The 25,173-nt window shown below is 46.3% G+C and overlaps 4 protein-coding genes; 2 read left to right on the forward strand and 2 right to left on the reverse strand.

The window, feature by feature from the left end:
- The first annotated feature begins 512 nt into the window (after positions 1 to 512).
- On the forward strand, positions 513 to 716 carry GSTUM_00005589001 (uncharacterized protein). XM_002837707.2 has 1 exon: positions 513 to 716. The coding sequence occupies exon 1, from the start codon at positions 598 to 600 to the stop codon at positions 712 to 714; it is 117 nt and encodes a 38-aa protein (XP_002837753.1). The 5' UTR covers positions 513 to 597; the 3' UTR covers positions 715 to 716.
- An 11-nt stretch (positions 717 to 727) lies between these two features.
- Positions 728 to 2,504, reverse strand: GSTUM_00005590001 (uncharacterized protein). XM_002837708.2 has 3 exons: positions 2,403 to 2,504; positions 1,384 to 2,351; positions 728 to 1,320 (listed from the first exon to the last, which is right to left on the reverse strand). Exons 2-3 carry the CDS (start codon positions 1,709 to 1,711, stop codon positions 809 to 811), a joined length of 840 nt encoding a protein of 279 aa, XP_002837754.1. The 5' UTR covers positions 1,712 to 2,351; positions 2,403 to 2,504; the 3' UTR covers positions 728 to 808.
- A 12,545-nt stretch (positions 2,505 to 15,049) lies between these two features.
- GSTUM_00005591001 (uncharacterized protein) lies at positions 15,050 to 16,148 on the forward strand (the record flags this gene model as incomplete). XM_002837709.2 has 2 exons in its annotated part: positions 15,050 to 15,766; positions 15,839 to 16,148. The coding sequence occupies one exon, from the start codon at positions 15,050 to 15,052 to the stop codon at positions 15,434 to 15,436; it is 387 nt and encodes a 128-aa protein (XP_002837755.1). The 3' UTR covers positions 15,437 to 15,766; positions 15,839 to 16,148.
- A 2,872-nt stretch (positions 16,149 to 19,020) lies between these two features.
- Positions 19,021 to 20,154, reverse strand: GSTUM_00005592001 (uncharacterized protein). XM_002837710.2 has 2 exons: positions 19,341 to 20,154; positions 19,021 to 19,284 (listed from the first exon to the last, which is right to left on the reverse strand). The coding sequence occupies exon 1, from the start codon at positions 20,111 to 20,113 to the stop codon at positions 19,352 to 19,354; it is 762 nt and encodes a 253-aa protein (XP_002837756.1). The 5' UTR covers positions 20,114 to 20,154; the 3' UTR covers positions 19,021 to 19,284; positions 19,341 to 19,351.
- Between the last annotated feature and the right edge of the window lie 5,019 nt (positions 20,155 to 25,173).

Consider the following 25,173-nt stretch of genomic DNA (forward strand, 5'->3'; position numbering starts at 1 on the left):
TTGCGTATGAAAAAGTTGGCATATTTCTAAAACCTGTAGTAGTAGTATCATAGTATTTTTCGTATTCTCTGGAACACCTAGGGAGGAAACTCAATTACTTGAATTCGGCTACTTTTGGATTAGTACGCTTGCAACTACCGGTGATTTTTCGTTACCAGCTTCGCACCACCTGTTTTGTGGAATACAGTGCCTACTGCGACTTGTCCATACCAACTGGCATGGTCACTTGGACTACCGCGCCGTACTGTTGTCGGGGGAGAGTTGAACTTGAGGATATTGGGTACCGTAGCACAATCGAACGGAGGATGTAGTAATAAACCTACATGAAAAGGCTAGTTTATCAGTACTTCTGCGCTCGGCATCACTGCTCCTCAACTAATCTACAGGTATCAGAAGTACTTGTATGAATCATACTCCAACATACGGCTATCATCTCTTGGTCTAACCTTCTCCGCCGAACGGGACAAATCCTCGCAAACAATGTTTCACTTCCTAAAAGCTTAACGATTGGATGAATAAAAAACTAACTTTTCGATTCGTGATTTCGTAATATGGGTACCCGCTATGGTAAAGTAGAGCGCAGACACTAGGAAAGAAATGGCAGAGTTTTGCTGTATCGATGACTCCGGACCAATAGGTAGAACAGAAGGAAGGGTGAACAAAAGAACTCCCAACTACAATCCCCTCAGGCAACAAAATAAAACAATCGCATAGCACCAAAGACCAATTAATCATGAATCCCAAAACTTCATTTCCCAAGCTCGCATCTCTTAACTTACACCTCTTCTTCCTCCCCCCTCCTATCTACTTACCCCTTTCCCTTCCCGGAAACGTCTGCCACAGTCCCCAAAAACACCACCATAACCGCGGCGTAGGCAGACGTAGCCATAAACACCTCCGCATTCCCCGCCTTCGCGACCATCATCGCAAAACTACTGATGACGGTGGCCAGAGCAACGACAACAATCTGCGCCCACAGCTTCCTCACATAACACAGCAACACAACCGGCACGAGCAAGATCACCGGTGCGATGACCGAGATCAACGCTCGCGAGACGAGTATCGAGCGGTCGGTCGAGAGCTGGTCCACACCGGCCCTCCTGGTGACCTCCTTTTTGTAGACCACACGTGCTATCAGTGCCGCGATGCGGGTTATTGGCCCGTCGGTGATGAGCGCTTGGTCGAGGGTCACTATGTCCTCCTCTGGTTGCTGATGCAAATCAAACCCCCGTGTGCGTAGCCAGGAGCTGGTTTTGTTGAGGCTGCGCGCGCTCGGGCGGGGCATGGTATAGACTCTATGACATCGTTCCAGTGCCTCGTCTGTTCTCCCTCAGTCAACCATTAACTAATAACCCTTGCGGGAGGGAAGGGATATATACGTACCGTACACCTTCAGTTTAGTATCCAACTCTCTCATCAACCCCTTCACCGCCTCCACGTCCCCCTGCCCGAACAATTCTCCGTTATCCACCCTGCTCAGGTGTCGCTCTAACTCCGCTACCTGTGCCTGCTTGCATAGCAGGTCGCGGAAACGAAGAACCCCAAAGCGTCGTACGAGGACACAGTCGCCATCATGGGACATATAATCCGCAATCTCACGGAAGCCCTTGAACTCGTCCAGGGAGTAGCCCGGTGCCGCAGCGCGGGGGCTTACGGCGCCCGAGGAGGCGGAAAGGCGGCGGTTCACATCTCCCACCCCGCCGCCGCCCATGCCAGAAGGGAAGGAACTAGTGGGGGAGATCGGGAGGAGGGTGGTGGGGTAGTCGGGGTTGAAGCTCCCCGGGGAGGGCGGGAAGTGGGGCGAGCCCCCTCCGAGAAAGGCGGGCGCCAGTGGGCTGGGACCTGTCAGGTGGAAGGGGGGAGTGGTTGGTTCCTCGATTTGGATTGTAGCCGAGTTTGGATGCATTTCGTATGAGTTGTATTGTGTCGTATTTTGTATCGTATAGCATTTAAAGAGGACAACGTATCGACCGAGACTCCCTGCTCAAACTCCCGAGACGAACTCCGCACCGACTATATAAACCAGAAAAAAAGGAAAATTTGTTTCCTTGAGCGACATAAATTTCATCCTGGCGAAGCGTCCGCAGTTCCCACTGCCACCGACAACTTAGATCTGATACGGTACCATACCCTCACCGTACCACCAGTATCTACCGCTATGTGGTTCCTCGTCGAAGACGGTCGTCACTTGGGGTTGGATGGTGCCTAGTTCCTGAAACCAGCCCCTTCCAAGAACAAAAACCACAAAATGAAATCAAAGATGAACACACCCCAGTCGAGTAAGATGATTGAGGGAAACTCCCCGTAGAACTCCCCAATATTTGCACCTCTTCGCTTCTAAGAACTCTGTCCTTTAATCGAGTGAGTACTTGATGAGAAGCATGGACCAGTACCTCACTTACAAGTACCCGGCATAAAAAAACAGAACATTTGAGCCCGAATTTAGTACGGGGCGTCCAGATGAGTTGCCATACAAATTCTTGCGCACTGTGTTCGCGTTCTTCAGAAGGAGGTAAGCAAGTAAGAGGGTTTTGTGTTCGACGCAATCCAGCTGAATATGTACTCCTTTTTCCTTTTTTCCCCCCATGCTGTTGTTGATCATCGGAAAAACACAGCCACATTGTCCCGAACAACCGAAACCAAAATTTGCTCAACACCAGACTCGCAAAAGCAATGTTCATAGAAATGAAGAATGCAAACATCTGGTAGCTCTGTGGAGACCCTCCCTCACCCACCTCATTCTTTAAGGGTGCGTTCATTGATAGTTACATTCGGTGATATGGAACTTGTCCGTGCATTCCTGCCACACGTAGACCTCGAAGCCTCTCAGCCCCCCCCCCATCTCAAGCTCAGCCTTGATCTGTGGACTGGTTTATAGGGCACCGAGAAGTGTGAGCAATCAGCGTTTTTTATCCAGGTCAAGCGCCGTACTCGAGTACTGGTGCCGGTACGATGTCTCCATAGGGAGGTGGTGGTGGGCTTGTTCGCTGCTCTATCTTGCTCGGCACCCTATCAAGGCTGTCTATGATATCTCATTTCCTCCCCCAGCCCACCAGGCCAGACACAGCGCACAACAGCAGTGCAGTCTAAGCAACAGGAGAAGTAAAGGGGGTACGCTTACAAAAATGGTGGGTATAATTGCATGTAACGACTCGAACCATCTTGCAGGTGCTTCACGCTTTTAGTTCAATACATTCTGAAGCTGTGAAAAAATTGAAAAATCGATAACATGGCCCAAGAAAAAAATTTCAAATATCTCCCCTAGTGCTCACAGGCTATTAAAGGTTTGTTGGTTACTTCGGCATCCAATATTGTAAAGATGAGGTTCAAAACAGCGCCAAGCCCTTCTATTTCTTATCCCACACAAAACCATTAGAAATTACGCCAAGACCAATGTACAGTACAGTACCGACCATATTCCTCAGCCAGTTTAGATTCAGAGTTCTAAAGAGTTGGAAAGCAAAATCCTGGTAACTGTTTCATAGATAGGTGAAAGGTTTGGTTTGGATTTCTTCACCGGGTCAGTGGTTGGAAGGTCATGAATACCAGCAGACTACTCGAGTATGGCTATTTTCAGTGGAAAATCTTCGCACCGCTCATCATTTTTAGCGCCCGCCTCGTGCCGCTGTCATCCTGTCTGTGCTGTACTCGAGTACGAGTAGTGCAGCCGCCGCACACCCCTTCCTCCCTCCCTTTCCGAGCGCAAGCGTATTGAGTATGGTTCCTGCCGTTCAAAAAGGGGACCTGAAATTTGGTGTATTTCAAACTCTTAAGGATACGCAACTACAAATATAATGGCGGTGGAAAAACCTGTTTTGGGAAGAGATGATGAAAAATTATAGGAAACAGGTTTTTCTTTTGCAATTATGTTTGTAGTTGTGTATCCTTAGGGATTTAAAAACTTGGATTTTTGGTGAGAATGATGAAAAAGTGTTATGTGAGCCACACTTAGTTTTCTTAGTAAGCATGAAATTATTACTTGAAAATGTGATTTTCTATTTCGTGATGACACTTTTCTGACAAATACAATCACAAGAAGCCTGAAACCTAGAATAATCATAACTAACCCTAATAGAAATAAGATAATGTTATTGTATTAATACTTACCATAGCAGGTATATCCTGCTTTGACAGTTGAATTAATGAATTACAACTGTGTTTTGTAACGTGTTCGCAAGGTGCTAATCACGTTATCAATAATAGATACGATAGTTGGCAGGTGGCCTGCTCTTCCAGAGAGGAGGCGAGAGCTGAGAACTAAAGGAGGCTTCGAGGGCGTACTGAGGAACAAAGAAGTAACCGTTCAACCAAGTATATTGAAATACTGTCTGTCGAAGTCTGCCTTTTCCATCGTAGAAACAGGCGGTCTTTAAATACACAAATCTGTTCATGTCTAGCATGAACGAAACTAATCAAAGGTATCAATCGATACACTTTGGTAAAACTCTTTAAGTATCAAAGCGATACTTAAAACAAAACATAAAACAAAACCAAGTATCAAACGATACTTAAAACAAACCAAGTATCAAAGCGATACTTAAAACAAAACATAAAACAAAACCAAGTATCAAACGATACTTAAAACAAACCAAGTATCAAAGCGATACTTAAAACAAAACATAAAACAAAACCAAGTATCAAACGATACTTAAAACAAACCAAGTATCAAAGCGATACTTAAAACAAAACATAAAACAAAACCAAGTATCAAACGATACTTAAAACAAAACATAAAACAAAACCAATAACCAAGTACCCGTACCGGTTACATGTTTCATATCAATTCTATCATCCAACATATATATTTCAGAATTACTTTACCAATGCCGCATCCAAAAAAAGCAAAAGCTTTCAGCCAACTTGTAGGACTACTTGGTGGCTGTCCTTGCAAGCAAAATCCCCCTGCGCCCTCTCTCCATGAGTCCGAAGTCATATCACAAAGCATAATTACTACTAAACTGATTACAGAGTCAGAAAATCACTCCAATTATGAGTCAGGTATGAGAGAATAAATTGTAGATATTGTTGGTAAATGTATGATAGTTATTAAGAAAAAACTAGATGTACACAATGATCATATACTAGTAAAGGAGGTCTCTCGACAAACCCAATGGAGACATAGAAAGCAAAAAGCTATAGCTATAAGTAACCAAGAGGAAGTAATTAGAGAAAGAAATAATAGCCCAGGTATGATACTAGATATACTACCAGTTCAGATTTATATACGCTTAGTAATAGTATAGCTAATAATGATTATACAACTATGTTTATAGAGATTGATTAGTGTGATACGAATGAAAGCCAGCTAGCAAATTGTCTGGAGTAGGCAGTTAGCAGTTGGCCTCAAGTTGAGATTGCATGCAAGTAGAAGACTAAAATACATCTTCTATCTTTGGGTAAGTTAACCTGATCATAGTGGCTATAACTTAATCAAGATTATATATGAGAACTAGAATCATCAATTGCTAATATTATAAACTAATAGCCATTAGAGATTTAAAAAAATACTTGCGGTTGAAAAAGTGTCCACTGAAAGGTCTGAAACTGGAGAATTACTACCAGGTCTTGCAATTTCTGCGGTTTCAGAAGCTCAGTTTGACAAAGCCAACTTGGAAAAAGCCACAGATGGAATAAGCCAAGCTTGTGGTAGCAGGGGCTGATAAGGATCGCAGAGTAGCATTACGCTTGATCTAAGATGAGCGCCAGTGGATAAGAGGCCGGGGGATGACATTCTGCAAGTCACTAGATATGTAACGTGTTCGCAAGGTGCTAATCACGTTATCGGTAATAGATACGATAGTTGGCAGGTGGCCTGCTCTTCCAGAGAGGAGGTGAGAGCTGAGAACTAAAGGAGGCTTCGAGGGTGTACTGGGGAACAAAGAAGTAACCGTTCAACCAAGTATATTGAAATACTGTCCGTCGAAGTCTGCCCTTTCTATGATAGAAACAGGCGGTCTTTAAATACACAAATCTGTTCATGTCTTAACATGAACGAAACTAATCAAAGGTATCAACCGATACACTTTGGTAAAACTCCTTAAGTATCAAAGTGATACTTAAAACAAAACATAAAACAAAACCAAGTATCAAAAAATACTTAAAACAAAACCAAGTATCAAACGATACTTAAAACAAAGCAAGTATCAAACGATACTTAAAACAAACCAAGTATCAAAGCGATACTTAAATCAAAACATAAAACAAAACCAAGTATCAAAGCGATACTTAAATTAAAACATAAAACAAAACCAAGTATCAAACGATACTTAAAACAAACCAAGTATCAAACGATACTTAAAACAAATCAAGTATCAAAGCGATACTTAAAACAAAACATAAAATGAAACCAATAACCAAGTACCCGTACCGGTTACATTCCCCAAAACAAAACAACTGTTTAAACAAACAAAACCTAATAATCATCAAAAGCGGAGTCTGAGAAACTTAAGGCTTCAGTTTCCGCTAAAAACTCTTTATCGTAAGTGTCACACCAGGGACAAGAGGAAACCCTAAGGAAACACTTAGACTCGAAGAAATCTAAGTCACAGTAGTCACAAATACCAGATTCGTGCTGTACATCAACCCAAGCATGATCATAATCAGGACAGTAGTCAATCCAGAGGATTTCGAAATAGTCTTCAAGTTGGATAGCATCGCGGTTCAACAACAGTCTAACAACCTGTTGTCGCTGCCTCACATTGAGCTCCACATAGTTTGACATCGTTATGGTATTCGGATGGTGATTGGTGACTAGATAAGGTTGTCGAGGGCCTGCTCCATAGCTTGATTCACCTCATCGCTGCTTTCGAACTCCGACTCAAAGTATGGTGCCCAAAATCCATCTCTAGCTTCAAGTTCTGCATGCCATCGCTCCGTTTCTGGCATTTTAGGTGTCCACGCATTCATGGTGATATAATTGATTGTTGGGGGGAGGGATTCGTTTGGCATGTTGTCTTTCCACCATTCGTTTACCATTTCCATGGCGTGCTCTAGTCCTTCTAGTAGTTCCCAACTGTTCTCGCTCGTCGGATATCCTTTCCATTTGACTAGGAACTGATCATTTCCATGCCAAAGGCGGTGGTCTCGGATTTCTTCAACTTCCCATTCATCCTTCTTTTCAATGATGATAGGTGCGGGTCGAGAGTGGGTTCTTCCAGGGAACTTGGAGTCGTCATTTGGGTGGAATTGTTTGACAGCAGAGCCATGGAAGACCACGGTATTGCGGCAGTACATGTGTCCATCCATCTGGACAGTGTAGTTTTCTGTATGTTCGTCAAAGGATAAGACCTTAAAAGGTCCTCGCCATCGGGGTTGCAGTTTCTTGCTGCGTCCAACATTGGTGATGAACATGTTTCCATGTACCATGAGCATATCACCTGGTGGAATAGAGACATGTTTGCGTCGTCGATTCTGTGCAGTGGTGGTGCTTCGGAATCGGGCAGCCTTAACAGCTTGGAAAGCGTCATTCCGAATTGCTTGATGGCGGTTTAAGTGGTCGTCGGAGGCAGGGACTGAGGAGTTCTTGAATAGAGTTGTAGGTAGCAGAGGGGATTGGCGGCCAAAGACTGCCTTGTATGGCGACATCCCCAAGGTATCTGAAAATCCGGCATTGATATATGAAGCGAGTTCAACAAGGGCTGGTTCCCAGTTGGTTTGTCGTTCATTGATCATATTCCTAATTCCGGTCTTAACCTCGCAGATTTTTCGTTCTGCTTGGCCATTAGTCTCATGGTGTCCTGGGGCAGCCATAATGTGGTGTATTCCGAGAGAGGTCAAGGTTTGCTTCCAGAATCTGGCGGTAAAGTGGGGATCAGCATCACTGACAATAGATAAGGGGTACCCGTGGGGGGTAAACAAGTATCGTTGGAGGTTATTCCAGGTGTCTTTGGAGGAGTCGGTAACCTTCATTGGTATTAACCAGGTGTATCCAGAGAATCGATCCACAGCTACCAAGATGGTGTCATGTCCGGCGGACTTGTTGAATGGTCCTGCGAAATCGATGGCATAGGATTCAAATATTTCACATGGTAGTTGGAGGGTCTGAGCTTTCCTTTCAGGAAGTTGTGTTCGCTCCTGATTTGCCTGACAGAGTTCACATTGCCTGACAAAATCGCGGAAGTCCTTTCGCATTTCAGGCCAGTAAACATATTCTGAGGCATATTGGAGGTTGCGATCCGCACTATGGTGTCCTTTGTTGTGGATTTCGGTAATAACATATTCTCCAATAGTCATTCCATTGAACATATGGCCCTTTGGTATGTATGGACAGTGTTCACCATAACAGGTGCTGGTATAGACCATTCCATTTGATATGTTGTAGGGGGCGAGGTCTGCATGCCTAGAGCTATCCATGGCTTTGAAGTAAATCGGGTCATGGCAGTATCCTGCTATCATTTGGCTTCGGAAAGAGGAGGTTAATTCTTCTGTGGTCGATCTAACATCTCGTTCATCCTCAATTAGGGATCCTCTTGTTGGTTCGATAGGGGCTTCCTCTTCCACAAAGGTTTCATAGAGTTGACGCCGATGCTCGAGAATAGTAGGTGGTATGACCGAGACAATGGTTTCATTGTTATACACTCGTAAGGGTCTACCATATAGTGGTCGTGAATCAATTATGGGAGGAGAAGATGGCGGGGCTGACTGTGGGGGGTGTAAATAGGATATTGCATCCACGTAGGCTGCTGCTTGCTCGAGTTCTTCAAGACCTTGGTATCGTGTTAGAACAGGATTAAGGATATGAGGAGGTTAGGTCGATTCATCTTCATTGATCATCTCTTCTGCTCCTTCTATGGTGTCGAAACTGGTGTTTTTGAAATCGTCAGCAGGCATATAGTACGGTCGCTGGTATCTGTTGCCGAACTTGATCTCAGTCTGGTGAAAAGGGCAGGTGTCGTGATAACAGTGGGACCAGTGGAGTCTGCTTTGTTCAAGTTCGTGAGGAGGTGTGCTGCGGAGCGTGCAATTGTCTTTCCATTCTTCATCAATGTCCTTTCCTCGTTCTGTTCCAGAAGCACTGTACATGGTGTAAGAGAAAGAATTGCAGGGAGTGGCAGAGCTGGCGGCAGCCATTGATGGTTCTTGTTCATAGGAGGTGTCATCAGGGCTGTCCTCACTTTGTCTTGTGTGATGGTGAACAAGGGGAGGGTTTGCGAGGTGTTGATTCTCATATATGCGGGAGAGAGCATCAGCTAAATAGTTCGTTCTTCTAGGGGTGTAGATAATTTTTGCATCGTATTTGCTGATTTCGCCTATCCATCTTGTTCTTCTTCTTCCAGGTACCCTTTCTGTTTTAAGATTAGTGAGAGGTTGGTGGTCGGTAACAATAGTGAAGGTATTGCCCATGAGGAGGTAGTTGAAAGCGGCGAGGGCATCAATCACAGCAAGGGCTTCCTTGTCAGTTGTCCCATAGTTCATCTGTGAATTAGTGAACTTTCTGCTGTGTAAAGCGGCCAGTCTTGCCGTTTCATGGGAGGCTCCTTGTCCAACCCATACTCCAACTGCAACATCCGATGCATTAGTAATCAGCCATATTGGTTCTGGTTTGCTGTAGTCGATAGGTTGTATAACATTGGTGTTTTTTATCAATTCCTTGATGTTGGTAAAGGCTTGGTCATGAGTGTGGGTCGAGACAAATTCTGCATTGCCGGTAAGGTCTGTGAGCGGCACTGTCACAGTGGCATGGTGTGGTAGGAACTGGGCAATATAGTTGACTAGTCCTAGTAATCGCATGAGTTCCTTTTGATTCCAGGGTGTTGACCATTCCGTTAAACAGGCTATTTTTCCTGGGGCTGCATGTATTCCTTCATCAACTATAACATGTCCTAGAATATCGAGTTTGTCGCCAAACAGGATTGATTTGTTTCTGTTAGCGTACAATTTAGCTTCCCTAAGTTTGGTACAAACCAAACCTATATGGTAGGCGTGTTCTGTTGCGGTGTTCGAGAAGATGAGAATATCATCAATGTAGATCCAAACAAAATGGTGGAGGTATTCGCTTAGGAGGTTTTCCATAATTCGCATAAAGGTGGCGGGCGCATTCATATCACCTTGTAGCATAACTCGGCTAATGAAACTTCCGAAGGGTGTTTTGAAACTGTTGTAGCGCTTGCTTTCTGGATCTAACCTTGTTTGGAAGTAGGCATCGCTTAGGTCAATCTTACTTCGGAATCTAGCTCGTCCAACTGCATTTAGAATCTGGGTTTGGTTTGGGATAGCGGAGCTGTCCATAACTGTGTTTTCGTTCCGAAGCTTAAGGTCAACCAAGGGGCGGATTCTTTTGCCATCTGCTTTGAGTTGAACAAACATAGGAGCGGCACCTGGGGCTTCTGCTCAGTAGATGACTCCTCTTCTTTGTTGTTGGTTGATCCAATCACAAAGTGGACATTTGTATGCGTCAGGAATAGAGTAGGTGGGTTGGTTCTTGAGATTAGAGGGGTCTCGGAGGCGGATGTGGTGATTCACTTCTCTCATAGGCGGTAGTTCTTTGGGTATTTGATCAGGGAAAACATCAGAGTACTCATCCAATAGTCATAGGGCAGTTGCTTCACAGACTGCGGCTCGGTATTCTCCACTTGTTGGCTTGCATGAGACTCTAACCTTCTGCTCTGGGAAATCGATAGTTGATTCCCCACACCTGATTATAGCTTTGTGGCGATTCAGGAATGGCATGCCTATTAGAGCATCGTATTTGGCTAAATTCCCGACCAGCATTTCCTGGGGGGGTAGGACTGCAGAACCAAGTCGAATGGTCGCACTACAGGTTTTATGGCTTGTGGATCGTGATCCCTTTACTGCTATATTGACTAGTATGGGTTGGTTAAGGTCTCGAGTGGGGAGTCCATGGATAGAGACAAAGGCATTACTGATCATATCTCTTCCGATTGCGCCAGTGTCGAATAGGACTCGAGCCCTTTTGCCGTTGATCAGGATAGGACCTTCCAGAGCGGTGTGTACTTTGAATGTAGCCAGAGGTCGAACACTGTTGCATTCTACATCAATATATCTGATATGGATTTCTTCATATTCACTGGATTGGGCGTTATCGCTTTCAACATTGTTGGCCGACGCCTCTTGCTTAATTGCCTTTCCTTTTCCTTTCTTCGTAGGACAGTTCTTTGCCATGTGTCCTGTTTTTCCACATTCAAAACATTCTCCTTTTTGCCGTCTCGATTCTTTGGAGTATTTTGTTTTCTTCTTGAAAACCCGTGGGGTATCGTCTTCAGAGTTGCTGGAGGCTTTGTATCGTGGCTGGCTGTTCCTATTAGAGGATGTCTGTGTTTTGTAGGCCTTGGTCTCATGGAGAATGGAGTCCTTTCGTTCTGCTCTTGCAATTATTACTGCAATATCATCGCCATCTTCCTCGAGTGGTTCTACTTCTCGCCGGAGGGTAGGGTGCATGGTGTCGTAGAATCGTCGCTTCAGGATGTATTAGGAGATACTTCCTCTCTCCATCCGGTCCTTATACATTATTAGGTCCGTAGCCACATCGGTGATTCGCTTGACATGCGTTCCGTTAACTTGCTGGAGCTGGTTGAATTTGTTGTATAGGAGGTCATTGGTTATAGAGGATTGGAATCGTCCTTTCAGGTAATTGAGAACTGTAGTTCCTCTTAATCTTACATTCCCGCCAAAATCCTTATAGCATTGGTGGTATGCGTCGGTTGCCTTTCCTTCACAGAATGATCTAATGATAAGTCCGGTTGTAGGGTCCTCCACATCTTTTCCTTGTAAGAGTAGGAAGTGTGAGAGTTCTGTTGCCCATCATTCAAAGACTTCAGGTTTGAGGTCTTTCCCTTCACCTGTGAACTTCGCTGGGAGGTGGAGTTTAAACTTAGGGGATTCAAATGCTGCGGGTACCTCCTCTTCTTCAGGCCTTGCCCGAGATTTCCCTCCTCCAGAAGGCCCTCCTCCTGTGCTAGCCATATCTTATTTGCTACTAGATTCGGGGTCGTTTGGAGGTTCAAAGGAAGGCTTCTTAGCTGGAGTCGAAGGGAATTCTCCTCGAGGTTGTGTATCTTCCGTGTTTGCAGGATCGCCCAGCTCTTTAGCAGAGTGCCGGAGTTGTTTCTTTTTTGTAAGGTCTTGCCATGGGATTTGCTTCCCACTCCTGGTCATCAAAGACTCTATCTTGGGTTTGAGATGAAGCCAAATGTGCTGTGATTCTGCCGCTTCTCTCTGCTAGCGTTCTGAGGTGGATATCGATAGGTTGATCAGGCCTAAATCCGGGGACAGGTTCTTAACCACTTGCTGAGGTTAAAAAAATATAACGTGTTCGCAAGGTGCTAATCACGTTATCGGTAATAGATACGATAGTTGGCAGGTGGCCTGCTGTTCCAGAGAGGAGGCGAGAGCTGAGAACTAAAGGAGGCTTCGAGGGTGTACTGGGGAACAAAGAAGTAACCGTTCAACCAAGTATATTGAAATACTGTCCGTCGAAGTCTGCCCTTTCTATCATAGAAACAGGCGGTCTTTAAATACACAAATCTGTTCATGTCTTAACATGAACGAAACTAATCAAAGGTATCAACCGATACACCTTGGTAAAACTCCTTAAGTATCAAAGCGATACTTAAAACAAAACATAAAACAAAACCAAGTATCAAACGATACTTAAAACAAAACCAAGTATCAAACGATACTTAAAACAAACCAAGTATCAAAGCGATACTTAAATCAAAACATAAAACAAAACCAATAACCAAGTACCCGTACCGGTTACAAGATAAGCAAAGCATCATTTCTCAACTAAATGATGAGGGAATGCAACTCACGATTAGAGAGTATATCGTCCGCACTGGAGATGCAGTCACTGCACACTCATTAGCTACGGCTATTACACAATACTGGTCTGATAGTACATTACCCCAAGCAGAGACATCCAGCAGCACTAGTCCTCCCAATCTTACATCCAATATTCCACTCCCACCACCTTCACCTGCAGCCATAGAAAAGGTATTGACTAGCCGAACTGCCTCTCGCTAGCTAAGACGTCTTGGATACAGGTATAAAGAAATCAAGAAAGGCATTTATAAAGATGGTCATGAACACGAAGATGTAGTCAGGTATAGACAAGACGAGTTTCTTCCAGCTCTTGAATGCTTGAAACCATTTATGGTTAAGTGAGAACTAAGCCCAGAAGGAAAGCCAATCATGATTTATCCTGAAAACCTTCTGTGGCCAAAGGCTAATAGTTCTTGTAACACACAACGAATCCACATTTGATGCAAATGATGGAAGAAGATATGCATGAATGAAGGAAGGAGAGCCCCCTTTGAGAAAAAAGACTCTTGGTAAGAGAATTATAGTCTCAGAATTTATTACCCCTGGTGGTCGCTTACAGGTCTCAAGATGGCTGCTCAGTGGCAATCTTCTAAACTTTGGTCTTACATCTGATACCAACTTACAGTACAGTGAGTACACAGCAACAATGCACATTAAATATGGTGGTGACAACTGGTGGGATGGTGATGACCTTGTACGTCAGGTTATCAGAGTTGCTATTCCAATCTTTAAATCTGTATATCCAGTTTATCAAGTACTCTTCATGTTTGACAATGCAACAAGCCATTCTGCATTTGCACCAGATGCTCTTCGTGCAAGAAATATGTGTTTTTGTCCTGGTGGAGCACAAAACCTACTATGCCCTGGTTTCAATCAACTCACAGGACAAACCCAATGTGTGATAATCGAGGATGGACAGGCAAAAGGGTTGAAAAAGGTTTTGGAGGAAAGAGGATTGTGGAGAGGTGGCCTAAGACTTCAATGCAAAAAGCCAGGAATGGACAAGCATCTTAAAACCTGTCTTCTTAGAGGCCAATACTGTGCTCGAGCACTTATTGCCAATGAACTGGATTTCCGAAACTAAAATTGCCAACTATAGGAAGATATCGAGCAGTATTCTCATCAGGTTTTATTCTATCCAAAATTTCACTGTGAGCTAAACTTTATCGAATACATGTGGGGCGCAGAAAAGAAATATACAAGGAATAATTGCAGTTATAGTATCAAGACCTTACGTTATCTTATCCCTGAGGTATTGACTTCTATAGAAGCTGGATTGATTTTCAAATTTGTACAAAGAGCTGAGAGGATAAGAGAGGCATATCATCTGGGAATTGTTTATGGCTCTTCTCAATTTCATGAGACTGTAAAGCACAAGTACAAAAGCCACAAACGTGTTTCCAATACAATTGAGGTGGAATAAAATATGTATTGTAATTAAATTTAATATAATATATATTAATCTCTAGTTTTCTCATATCATATTACATTATAATAATATTATACTATTTATCATATTAAGTATGTATATTTTCTATTCATGAACTCATATTATAATACTTGTTAATTGCTGTATTATAACCTTATACCTCTAACTCTATGTTGGAAAGTTATGGCTATACCTTGGAAGACAAGTCTTGGCGATTAAATTTGTACAGCCACACATAACACTCATTGCACAGCCAGGTCCCCTTTTTGAATGGCAGGAACCATAGAAGCTTAACTCGCACCCACTCATCCTACCAAATCGGATCGCGACAGTGCGGGGCCAATACCGGCGGATCCATACAACCCCAATCTTCCAGTTCCCTCCAGTCATCATACCCGTACGGGACCCAATCAGTGCCAGATCACAGTCAACCCACAACGGGCCCGTCCCCGCCCAAACCCCAACCCCAGTCAGCCACCATCCGTAGCAAAGGAGGGAGAAAAGAGAAAGCAAGAACGCAAGAATAAGGACTACGCCGTAAAATTTTTCAAAATCCAATACCCGTATCAGATTATCAGCACGCGAGTCCGGGGGGGTTTGAATTGTTAATACCGGTTACCGGTGCGAATTTTGTCCTTTCCTGCCCATCTTCCCCGAAAACCCACAACCGGTGGCAGGGCATCGATGGGCATACTACCTGCTACCGGTATGACAGGGCTGTGCAAGTACGCAGCAAGGCACCGAGAAAGGGGTTATTAAAACCGCTTCTCCCGCCGCGCAAGGGAAAACCTGTCGCGCAAACATGTTTACTGTCAGCTCTCCAATGAGGAATACATCCCAATGCTTCTTTCCAACTCGTTATGGCTAGTTAGGAATTGCAGCGGATGGTTCGAAAACGAGGCGGGGGTCAGACCCATCATATGTGAAAAGAGGGGCTTCATCGTAATTTCTCTACGGCACACGATAAACACCCGTTATCCCAGTCCCAAAGGAAATCACTGCGCACTTAGTGGTTTTACGGTATGCCGTAGCCACTCACGACCTGACACTGATATCGGTATGGCGGAAGGTCAGGCGCGTGCGGCAGAAATCTCTCTGCTATGGCTACGGTGCTCGTGGCTTCGCTCTGCTTGGCAGCTTCAGAGTACAGTATTTGGCTGCACCACTCCAGGGTATGGTACAGTACCGGTACTTGCACTAGAGGTCACCACCCCAGCAAGGCGTTGAGGGGGGCGTCCCTCCCTGTGAACAGAGACATGAGAGATGTTGACTCGGTTGGTCATAATGTGCCCGTAGGCCATATACTTGTCCTACAATATCGGCATCGCGGAGGCTCCTCCAGTGGGACGACATTGGTCTGAAGACCACCAGTACGGCTTTCGCGGGCCCTCCCCCGCCTCGGGTTCATTCAGCTGGGCAGCTGAAGGCTTAACCCAACAAAGGGTCCAGCAGTCCGCAGATAGGCAGTCCCAATTGAGGTACAAGTACAGGATTGGTCGATCAGAGGCATTTGTTCGGTACAGTAAGGGGGCTCCGCCACAAACTGCAAGCAGAACGGTATGTAACAACTCAACCCATGCCATTTCACACCTTCCGTTCAATACATTCTGAGGCTATAGAGAATTCTAGAGGATTCTGCTGTAAAGTCCAAAGTATTTTCAAATACCGTATCCCCCAAGTGCCCACAGATTATTGAAGAATGGTTGGACACCTTGGCACGCGACATTGTAAAGCTGAGGTTTAAAAAACGCCAAGCTAGACCATTTCCCCCAAAAAATAGTCCAAAAATGCGCCAAGACCAATGTACGAGTACTTGTACTTGTACCGACCAGATCAGCAAACCCCGTGACAATCGCTCAGGCGTCAGCCAGTTTGGATACGCGGTTGTACGAGTAAAAGGGTCAGCAAGTATGGTGGAGGAAAAATTTTTTGAGGATTTTGTTGCTGTATCTGATAATAGGGTAAATTTCGCCCAGCAGAGTCTCCTGTTTAGGTATGATAGATGGCTTGGCGTCTTGTTTTTCACGATTAGAACGATAGCCGCAGCCCCCTTTCCCTCCTTAGCACACCCGAGTAGGCGCGACAGCCCGCAGACAACCACGCAAAAGACAGTCCTTCTTTTCCATCTCAATTGGGTTTACCTTCTCCTCACTTCTATGTCGGTCAACTCACACCATCTCGATCCAAGTCAATTTTTCCTTTTTGTATACCAAGACGGTCATAGTCGTAATTAGGCAACCGGGTACGGTTCGGTCGGCACGCCATCCAATTAAATTTAGTGGAAAGGCCCGTCAAACTGTCCACAGTACTGTCGGGCGAGTTTCGCCGGTACTTGGCAGCCGAATAATGGAGTGCCCGGGATGGGACCAATGCGCTTCATAAGGCTTAGCGGATCCCCACTCCAATCTTTGATCGGGCTGACAGAATCGTCACAATAAACGATGCGTAAGGCAGAAATAGAAAAGAAGCCAAAGAAAACAAAAAGATAGAAATCTATCGACTACGCTCAGCGCTTGTCCGGAATCTTCTCGTCTCTGTTCCTTTATACAGGTATCCTAGTGGTCCCCGGAGTGCCATCAAGTGCGGTAGTAAGCGGCGATGAATGGATGGGAGGGGGGCAAGGGGGGGAGGTCTCGCCCGGGGCGTCTTCGACAGCGAACGGCCCGTGACACCTGGCAGATACCCGCCAAATCAAAATCCCAATCCCTTCATCTCCCCTCGTACCTACTCGTACGGTGTCCTGGGAACTGCCACGGTACACCACAGCTTGGTTGGAAGGATTGGATTCACCTCTCAATAATGGATGACTTCCCGAAGCCGTTTTTTTCCAAATTTCGGTCACCAACAGCAGAACGGGTGACTTTCCCATGGACTTTCAATATACGGGGGCAATTTTCACTAATTTGTAGGATTTCCAGCGGCAGTCTTCTAGTGCGGAGATCCAATCCTGCCGCTGGCCTAGCCGAGGCCTGGGAAGTGTGTTCTACAGGCCCACGGGCAGGTATCTGTCCTTAATAGAGATAACGGTGGATGCCCGATCGCGCAGCGGTAGATAGAAGACTAAGCGAATATGTGGGGAACTATGGCGGTGTGTGGGCATGAGTGAGAGGTAAGGTAAAAACAACTTTGACCATCGATGCTATCTCTAAACTAACGGTAAAAACAGTTGTATAAGTAAAACATAACCAATGCATCCTGATCCTTCCATAGACCACCACGCCTATCTCTAAGTCTCCAAGCGTTCCCCTATTCATCGGCACACTTCCGCGATAATAAAGGAAAGACATGCCCAGAGAATCTACTCTCTAAATCTCGGAACCTTCACACTGATCTATTGAACTTTTGAACTCTCCTCCAGACTTCCAAAACTTCCCCAATCTACTCCGATCAATCAACATCCATCTAGAACCCCAGCATCTGTTACCTCCAAAAACTAGCTTCGGGGGGTTGGTTTGTGAGCACTGGGTGGGTAAATGCGGAAGTTTCCTATTGTTGAGAGAGTTATTGCCGCGTTGCTACTAGGATGTGTGTCTGTAGGGGAGAGACCTTTTTGTCTTGGTGAACATGTGCCAGAAGCCTGATTTTGGATCTAATTACGGTGCCGTACCGTGTGGCACTCTACGTACTTCTAGTCTACTTGATATAAACGCCCATATAAGCTAAAAACCCCTCTCCCACCACCACCGCCTTCCCATCCCCATACCATAATCTCCCAGCTTAAAAAATCATCCCCACCTCTTCACCAACAGTCCACCTAACCTGCACGTTCTCCAACCATTTATTAATCTCGCCAATTCTATTCAGTCGCCTCCCGATCGAAACACCACCCCCCGTCAGGCAGCGATTTCTGGCAGCAAAGCGACCTATGGTAATATGCACAGCCAGGAGTGCATACCGAGTGGCTGCCTCCATTCCCGTCGCAGCAGGTCATATTATACAGATCACGGCGGAGGCGGTGGTAAGTGTATCCGTAGTCCTCCACCGGGACTCCAGGGTTTCCATCGCCGCGGGGTCGAAAAAGACCAAGGGTTTTAATGGGACCATGCGATCTTCGGTCCGGAGTGAGAGGATATCAGGTAGTCGTGGGCGGAGAATCTCAATGTAGGTGTTTACGAGCTCGTATGGCTCCGAGTGGGAAACTCCAAGGCCATCATGCGCAATTTCTCCCTAGGCATACACCAGACGTCTGACGATATATGCGGTTATCAGATTGTTCCTGTTTCTAGTATAAGAGGGGGGTACCTAGTGCTAGACCAGCCAACTTATCCTAGATCACCTTTACAAGATCCCTAATCTGCTTTGTTGGGCGGACCCACAATACCGAACAAGCTCTTGGGCAGATCTTCTGAGGGTTATGTAGCGGTTGTCCAGCAAGTTCGACAAATAACCCCCCCCCCGTGAGCATAACTTCAACTCCTGCAGAGTCTTATCGACAATCATTCCGGTGAGATTCTTGGAAAGCGTCTTCTCGGCCTGTTGCTTGTTCTGGTTATTGCGGTGGGGTTTCATGGGCCTTGGTCACTTTACTTTAAATTGTTTCCTTTGTCAGATGGAGCTACATGGAAGGTGCGGTTCACGAACCGCATGGCTCTATGCGTTGTAGAATACTTCTGTCGGTAACTCAATTTCCTGCTCTAATACCGCTTTTTAAACTAGGGCTACTACCACAATTGTGAGATAATATATGTCCGCGCTGTGGGTGGGGTTATAGGGATAGAGGAGGTTTGGATTTATACGGTGGATGGTACAACAGAGAAGGAAAATCAAAATTAACTACGATGTCGACCCACCCACAAGGGAGGTGTAAGAGAAAACCGAAGCCCTTGGTAGATAGCCGGGAGTGACAATGTCCTGCTTCTTCCATCAGCTCTACCATACGGAGAGTTTTCCGACAAAGCTTGGAGACGATAAACATGTTGAATTATAAGCGCAGAGCAGTAGAGAAGAAAGCTCTTCACCTTATAACGGCCCAGTGATGAGTTCATAAAAACGGAGTGGCGACATATATTTTGTGCAGCAAATGTTGGCACAGCCCGTGGCTCTAGACCCCCGCTAATACATATACCATATTGCCACTATTTAGACTCGACACGTCAGCGAAACTCCCAGGGAAGAGTACGATTAGACGAACCTCAAATATCCCTACCAAGGCCCAAAAGCCTTCTGACGGCCACTAAGTACACTTGTCCCCTTTGCATCTTCTAGTCTCCCTAAAGTTGCACTCTGAACTTTACTCCTGAGCCAACCACGACCCCCCAGTATGTCATGATACTTCCGCCATAAAGTTGGCAAATGGACCACATCCCCCACACAGTACTCCAACACATCCTGCCTTAAAGGCCTTTCGGCAAACACCGCGTAGCTCCCGCCGAATTGCGGATTGAAAATCATCCCTCCCTCCTCCTTCTTCCTCTCAAACTCTGCCAAAGCAGCCCTGTTAAGTCCACAATCCGCAGCAATGGACTTCGCAAGCCCCATAACGCGGGGCCCTCTCCCGCGCACGCCGTTGCGGACTTCTCTCGCAGCGTAATTCATCACTTGGATGTCTTGCACGCCTCGAAGGGAGATGTCGTACAGGTTGAACAGAGCGTCCGCATCGTTACGCACGTCAAAGAGGCACTTGGTGATGGATGGTGACTCAAGGATCGTCTTGAGATTTTTCGCTTGGAGGTTTTCCCGGAATGTAAAAGCTTCCCGTCCGAGAGTTGTGATGTCGAGAAGGTAGGTGTGGTTTTGAGGCAGGACGTGTATCTGTATGATAGCTATGGTTCCATGACGGCCGAGTCTTTCGCCTTCGAGGTCCAGGTAAAGAGGTGGGGGGTGGTTGGGCAGATCTGAGATGCTACTGAGCATGGCTGCCAGGGCAGGGAGAGTTTCTATGAGGGTATATTGCGGGACTGCCATTTTTTGAACTGATCTTTGATAGGAACCCTATTGAAGTTAACAGAAGGCCAAGTTGCTCAGTATCTTTTCACGAAGAAGTGCAAGTACTACACCTTTTATCTGCCCCCAAAATTGTCCGAAATAATTCCAAACAGCACGGTAGGCCTAACTTCATCAGAGGTGGCCCCGTGGGGCAAAAGATAGTCCAGGGCACCCACTACTAGGCAATCCTTGAGCTGTATGTGGAAGCCCATCCATTGGCAAATACAAGGGCTAAAGCGAATGCAGTAAATCAAGATCCTCGGTGGATATGCAGGGGGCATGTGCGTATCCGGAAGATGAAAGGATTCGAATGGGTTCCTAGAAAATGGCCTATGAGCGGTCATTAACCATGAGCTAGCAGATGCAGCCTAGAGGCCCATGCCGCACCCGCCGCAAACAATAGGCTGTCGGATACCGCTCCCCTAGACCAGGCGAGCCAATGGCCAGCCTAGTTAGGCATTCTCGTTTTATAATCCCCCTCAAAGATACATTCTTGGTTGCTTTTCCAAAGCGCGAAGCTCCTGGAACTGTTCCCCTAATAGTCATATGCCCAGCATTCTCCGCGTTTAGGCGCAGTTTTTGCCACCATCTTTGAAAGCACAGGGATAACAAGAATCCGTTCCTTTCCCTTTAGGCAGCATCACCCCAAACACCCAAATAGTCCCAGCACTCAGTAGAAAATGTGGGAAGACGCCAGCCTCCAGCGTATAGCAACAAGCGAGCAAAACTCCCGAAGCCAAACGGGCTCATCCTAAGAAACAATTGTGACGTCCTCTCAAGACAGAAGTCTAGTTGACCTGCAGCTTTCTCCAACGGTTTGTTTCAGTAACCCAACTAGCCATAGGGGAAGATTGCAGCAAAACAGATAGCCCCCCCCCCGAAATCCTCAGTCGCCTCTTTTCCGTCACCATAGGCATTTAGGCCCACAATTATTCAAGCAGAGCGGTGAGGGATACCGAAAAGCCGAAGGAGAAAACAGGGATCAAGATCACTGGAGGTGGGGCTATCGACTTCCATACAAATCCCCATCTTGTTGCATAACAGCGCATTAACCCCCGCTTTGCTACACCTGCACTGGAAACGGAATTGCACTTAAGGTTTCACCGACAAAGAGGTTTTCCCCCCGGCCGATGATACCATTCCACATTCGGATGATGCAACAGATGGCATAATAGCGAATAAAAAGGCGCAGATCTGATGCCCCGTTAGATCTTCCCCAGCCCGCATGCAAACCAACCGATATCATTCGACAATGAAAGATGAGGTCGATATACGAGTGATATTCTGTGAAGTGCATCCAAAACCTACACAATCAGAAGCGAGGAAACAGCACAAGAGGATTCAGCCGTGGCAACGCCTCTAGGGCAGCGAGCGATCCCATGCACCTCCTGGCTCTCTAGTTAGTAGATACTGATGATTTATCACAGAACGAAAAGAGAATTCCATACAGTAACTGGACTGGAGGGCTGAACAATGTCACAGATGGTTTTTCCGGGGGGTTATTCTAAACCCGTTCAGCATTACGGGTCGGTGACATTTTCGCTTTGAGCTCCACAGTACATGGGGGCTGGCAAGCGGAGTACCGGTATGCTCAAACCATAGTATCTCACATACCGGTACCGCAATAAATTCGACCATTAAGCGAGCGTTGCAGTAATCATTGAGAGCTTCCACCTTTGGACTTGAGCACAATCAGTATTTTTTTTGGTCAACACCCCCTCCATATCTTGCATCGACTTAAGGTGGATACCGCATGAGAGCTCTTCCGGGATCCAATTAGGTAAACCCCGGAACAAGAGTATTTCGACAAGACAGCAGGCCATGCTGGTACTGTACTGTACCTACCATACCCGTATCCTGCTCGAACGGACGGCCCTCGCCTATCGATAACTACTCTGACTGGTGGGCCTTGCCTAACGACAAAGTGAAAAAGCAACTCTCCACCACCAACACCCCCCCGGCTTTGACACGAGCTACCCTGCTGCATCGTCATCACCGTAACGACAACAACTACGCCCCGCCATGGTACCAAGGCTCCTCCTTGGAAAGTGTACTTGTACTTGTACTAGTACTCGAGTACTGTGCAAACTCTTGGCGGGCGTACAGCACATCAGCCTCACCACATTCGGAGTACCTGAGACACAAGAAAAATAAACCTGTCCTGCCGTCCACGATACCCGCCGCCGCGCCACCCGATGGAACCAACACCATGCGCTCCGCACCTCTGGCGAATCGACGACTCGTTGCTCATCGGATTAGCCTGGGTCGGGTCGGCCCAGGTCGGGCGAGTTTAGTAGCGGTACTCGAGTACCCGTACGCGCTCCTTTTCCAATTATAACCTCCTGGTATCGCTCCGGGCTTAACTTTACTCATGGAAGACCAAGCGGTACCTCCCGCGTTGCTGAAGGGGCTCTTGGTGTTATGCTACCGGTACGCTGCTTGACGAAAGTACAACAAATATCATACAGGAAAAGGAAATACAGGTGCTATCGCGCACTGTTGGCTTTGCGACCGCAGAATGCAGTCCACGAGATACAGGTGGCGCCATCGATGCCCCGTTGATGCTATTATACTTGCACTCGAGCGCCATACCGGTACCCCTCCTCTTACTCGCGCACTGGTACTGTACGAGTACTCCGAGTGCAGGGACGTGCTTCTATGACACCGGTAGATGATAAGTCGATAGTTCAGGATAGCTGAGGTCTACTCGATTACATAGCGACTCGTGAAAAAGAAGTGCCACTTGAACGCCTCCTGCCCCCCCCCCCGCGGGAGGGGCCCTAGAAAAATTGTACGAGTACAGCACTCGCACTCGAGCACGATTCAAGTGCAAGTGCACACCCAGCATGGCCACACTGTACCATATCATTTTCCTTTATCAACACGCAAGGAAACCCCCTTTTCGTCGAATGACACGGCGATCGGTCCGCAAACCTTCCATGAAAGGATTCCCAGAAGGCTGTAGCTAAGGTCGTACATATTACCGGGCGCACAAATGTAATTCTCGGGGGGGCCTTTCATAAGATTCTTCAAACCCAGAATTAAAGGATCTCTGCTCTCGCTCGCTTAACGGGATATAGAATTGGAGAGAGGTCGAGAAACTTTTATCCTCAATTATGGCATGTGCCATTATCCCATGGTGCGAGTTCAAAAGCGCGTTTCCGGACCGGCTCACTCTGACTTTCCTATTCGAACGAAACCTTGTACTCGAGTAACTGAAGCAGACTGAGAAGCCAGGCTATGGGCGGTAGAACACGGCAACTGAATCATCCGACCTGGTACTGTACTGTAGAGCACAGCACAGCACAGTGCGACGTTCTTGGTAACAGCATTTTCTCTGCACATCGTCTACAAGTATCAACACAACGTTAACTAGACCTCTTGTGTCTTCTTGGTACTACACTGCAGGGGCATCACATCTGCTGTGGCCATAACTTTTACCATACACTAACAGCAAGACTGTAGCCCCCGCCATCGTGTTTTCTCAAGTTGAAATTTACCCAAAATTTACCCTGCTTACTCGTATGTTTGATTGACTTCTTGGTTCTCTCCCGCGGGTGTCGCTGTGCCTGTGTGCCTGTGCCTGTCCCGTACGCAAGGCACCCAAATTATTATTATTTTTGCCCCGGTTCCTGGAAGGGGTGGCTAAGGATCTCCTGTCATTGGAGGGAAATTGCACTACATGAGTGAGTTGTCTCTTGATAGGATTTCGAGCGGCAGCTGCAACGCACGCGGGAAGACTGTTCAAGGTGGTGATGCTGGTGACGGTTAAGTGCTTAAAAGATCACCCGAACGTGGGCGCAATTTTCTTTTTCAGCTAGATTAGAGATGCTCTGGTTTCACGAGAGAAACTCTTGGCACAAATTCGCTTGTTCCGTTTGCACTGCAATGTAGCACAAGCAAGCAGCAACTCATTGGGTCAAAATGGGCCCTTGTTTCCCTCTACTCGTACTCGAGTACTTGTACAGTGTATGATACCTCCACTATCATACCCCTGTCGACTCGTTGTGGATTCCGTAGATTATTATTAGTACCCGAAGAGTATTGACCTACACCCTAGGGACCTTTCGGCACTCGGAATCAAGAAGGCCCTCCTTTGTTGGTGCTACCATGGCATGCAACACTCGCGGTCTCCTCGAAATGTCAAGCCTTTTGGTTCCGGTACATGTCTAATCGTCAAGCCGGATATTGGGTCCTACTGGGAAATAAGGCAATGGACACGGGAAGCAAGCAATTGAGGGCCTAGTATCTCTCGTCAACCGGTACTTCCCTGCCGTTCAATGTTATGAAGCAGAAATTCTTTATCATTGCAAAACAGGAATTCTGGTGGTGCGGTGTCCGTTCCGTTTCGAGGAATCTTTGTTTTTCCCCAGGACCAATTTCTTATTATCAAGCTTCCGATACCCCATGGGCGGAACCACCCACACTCTAAGGGGTCAAAAGTCCTTTTTCTCTGTTTAACCACTTTTTTCTGCCCACACCTTTCGAGATTTAATGACTGGGTGATCACCAGGAAGGGATCTTTTTGCGGGGAGTATATGCCAACCCGGACCCCATTAGGCACGCTTCAAAGTTATATTGTGACGTGCTTAACTGGGCCTCATTGTTACGCTGAATCATTGGGGAAAAAAAGGTACCCAAATTACACCCCAGGATATCTAATATCATACCAAGTCTAGGCTTGTCCGGCGTCCAATTCAGGCACGCCGTGCTTCGACCTCCCAGCCGTGTTCAATATATAACCCTAGGCTCTTCGGTCTTCACGGATTTCTCCTCCCTACCCCAATGCCCAGCGTGCCTACCACCTATTGCTTTTTACAGTGGCGTTCTTGCGCTGTAGGTTGGTGTTCTCGAGTACATCGTCCAGGCCACTGTTGCACACTCTTTTGAAGTTCTCTATCTCTTTATAAATTCGCTTTTATTCCTCTACTCCCTTCTTTCTTCTTTACCCCTCTCCGGAGTTCTTTCGTTGGGTGATAAGTTGATAGCCAGAACCTTCACTCGTTTTAGGTTTTTTTTATATATTTCTTTACCCCATC

Source organism: Tuber melanosporum, assembly GCF_000151645.1.
Source record: "Tuber melanosporum whole genome shotgun sequence assembly, scaffold_2, strain Mel28".
In the NCBI taxonomy this organism is placed as follows: Eukaryota; Fungi; Ascomycota; class Pezizomycetes; order Pezizales; family Tuberaceae; genus Tuber; species Tuber melanosporum.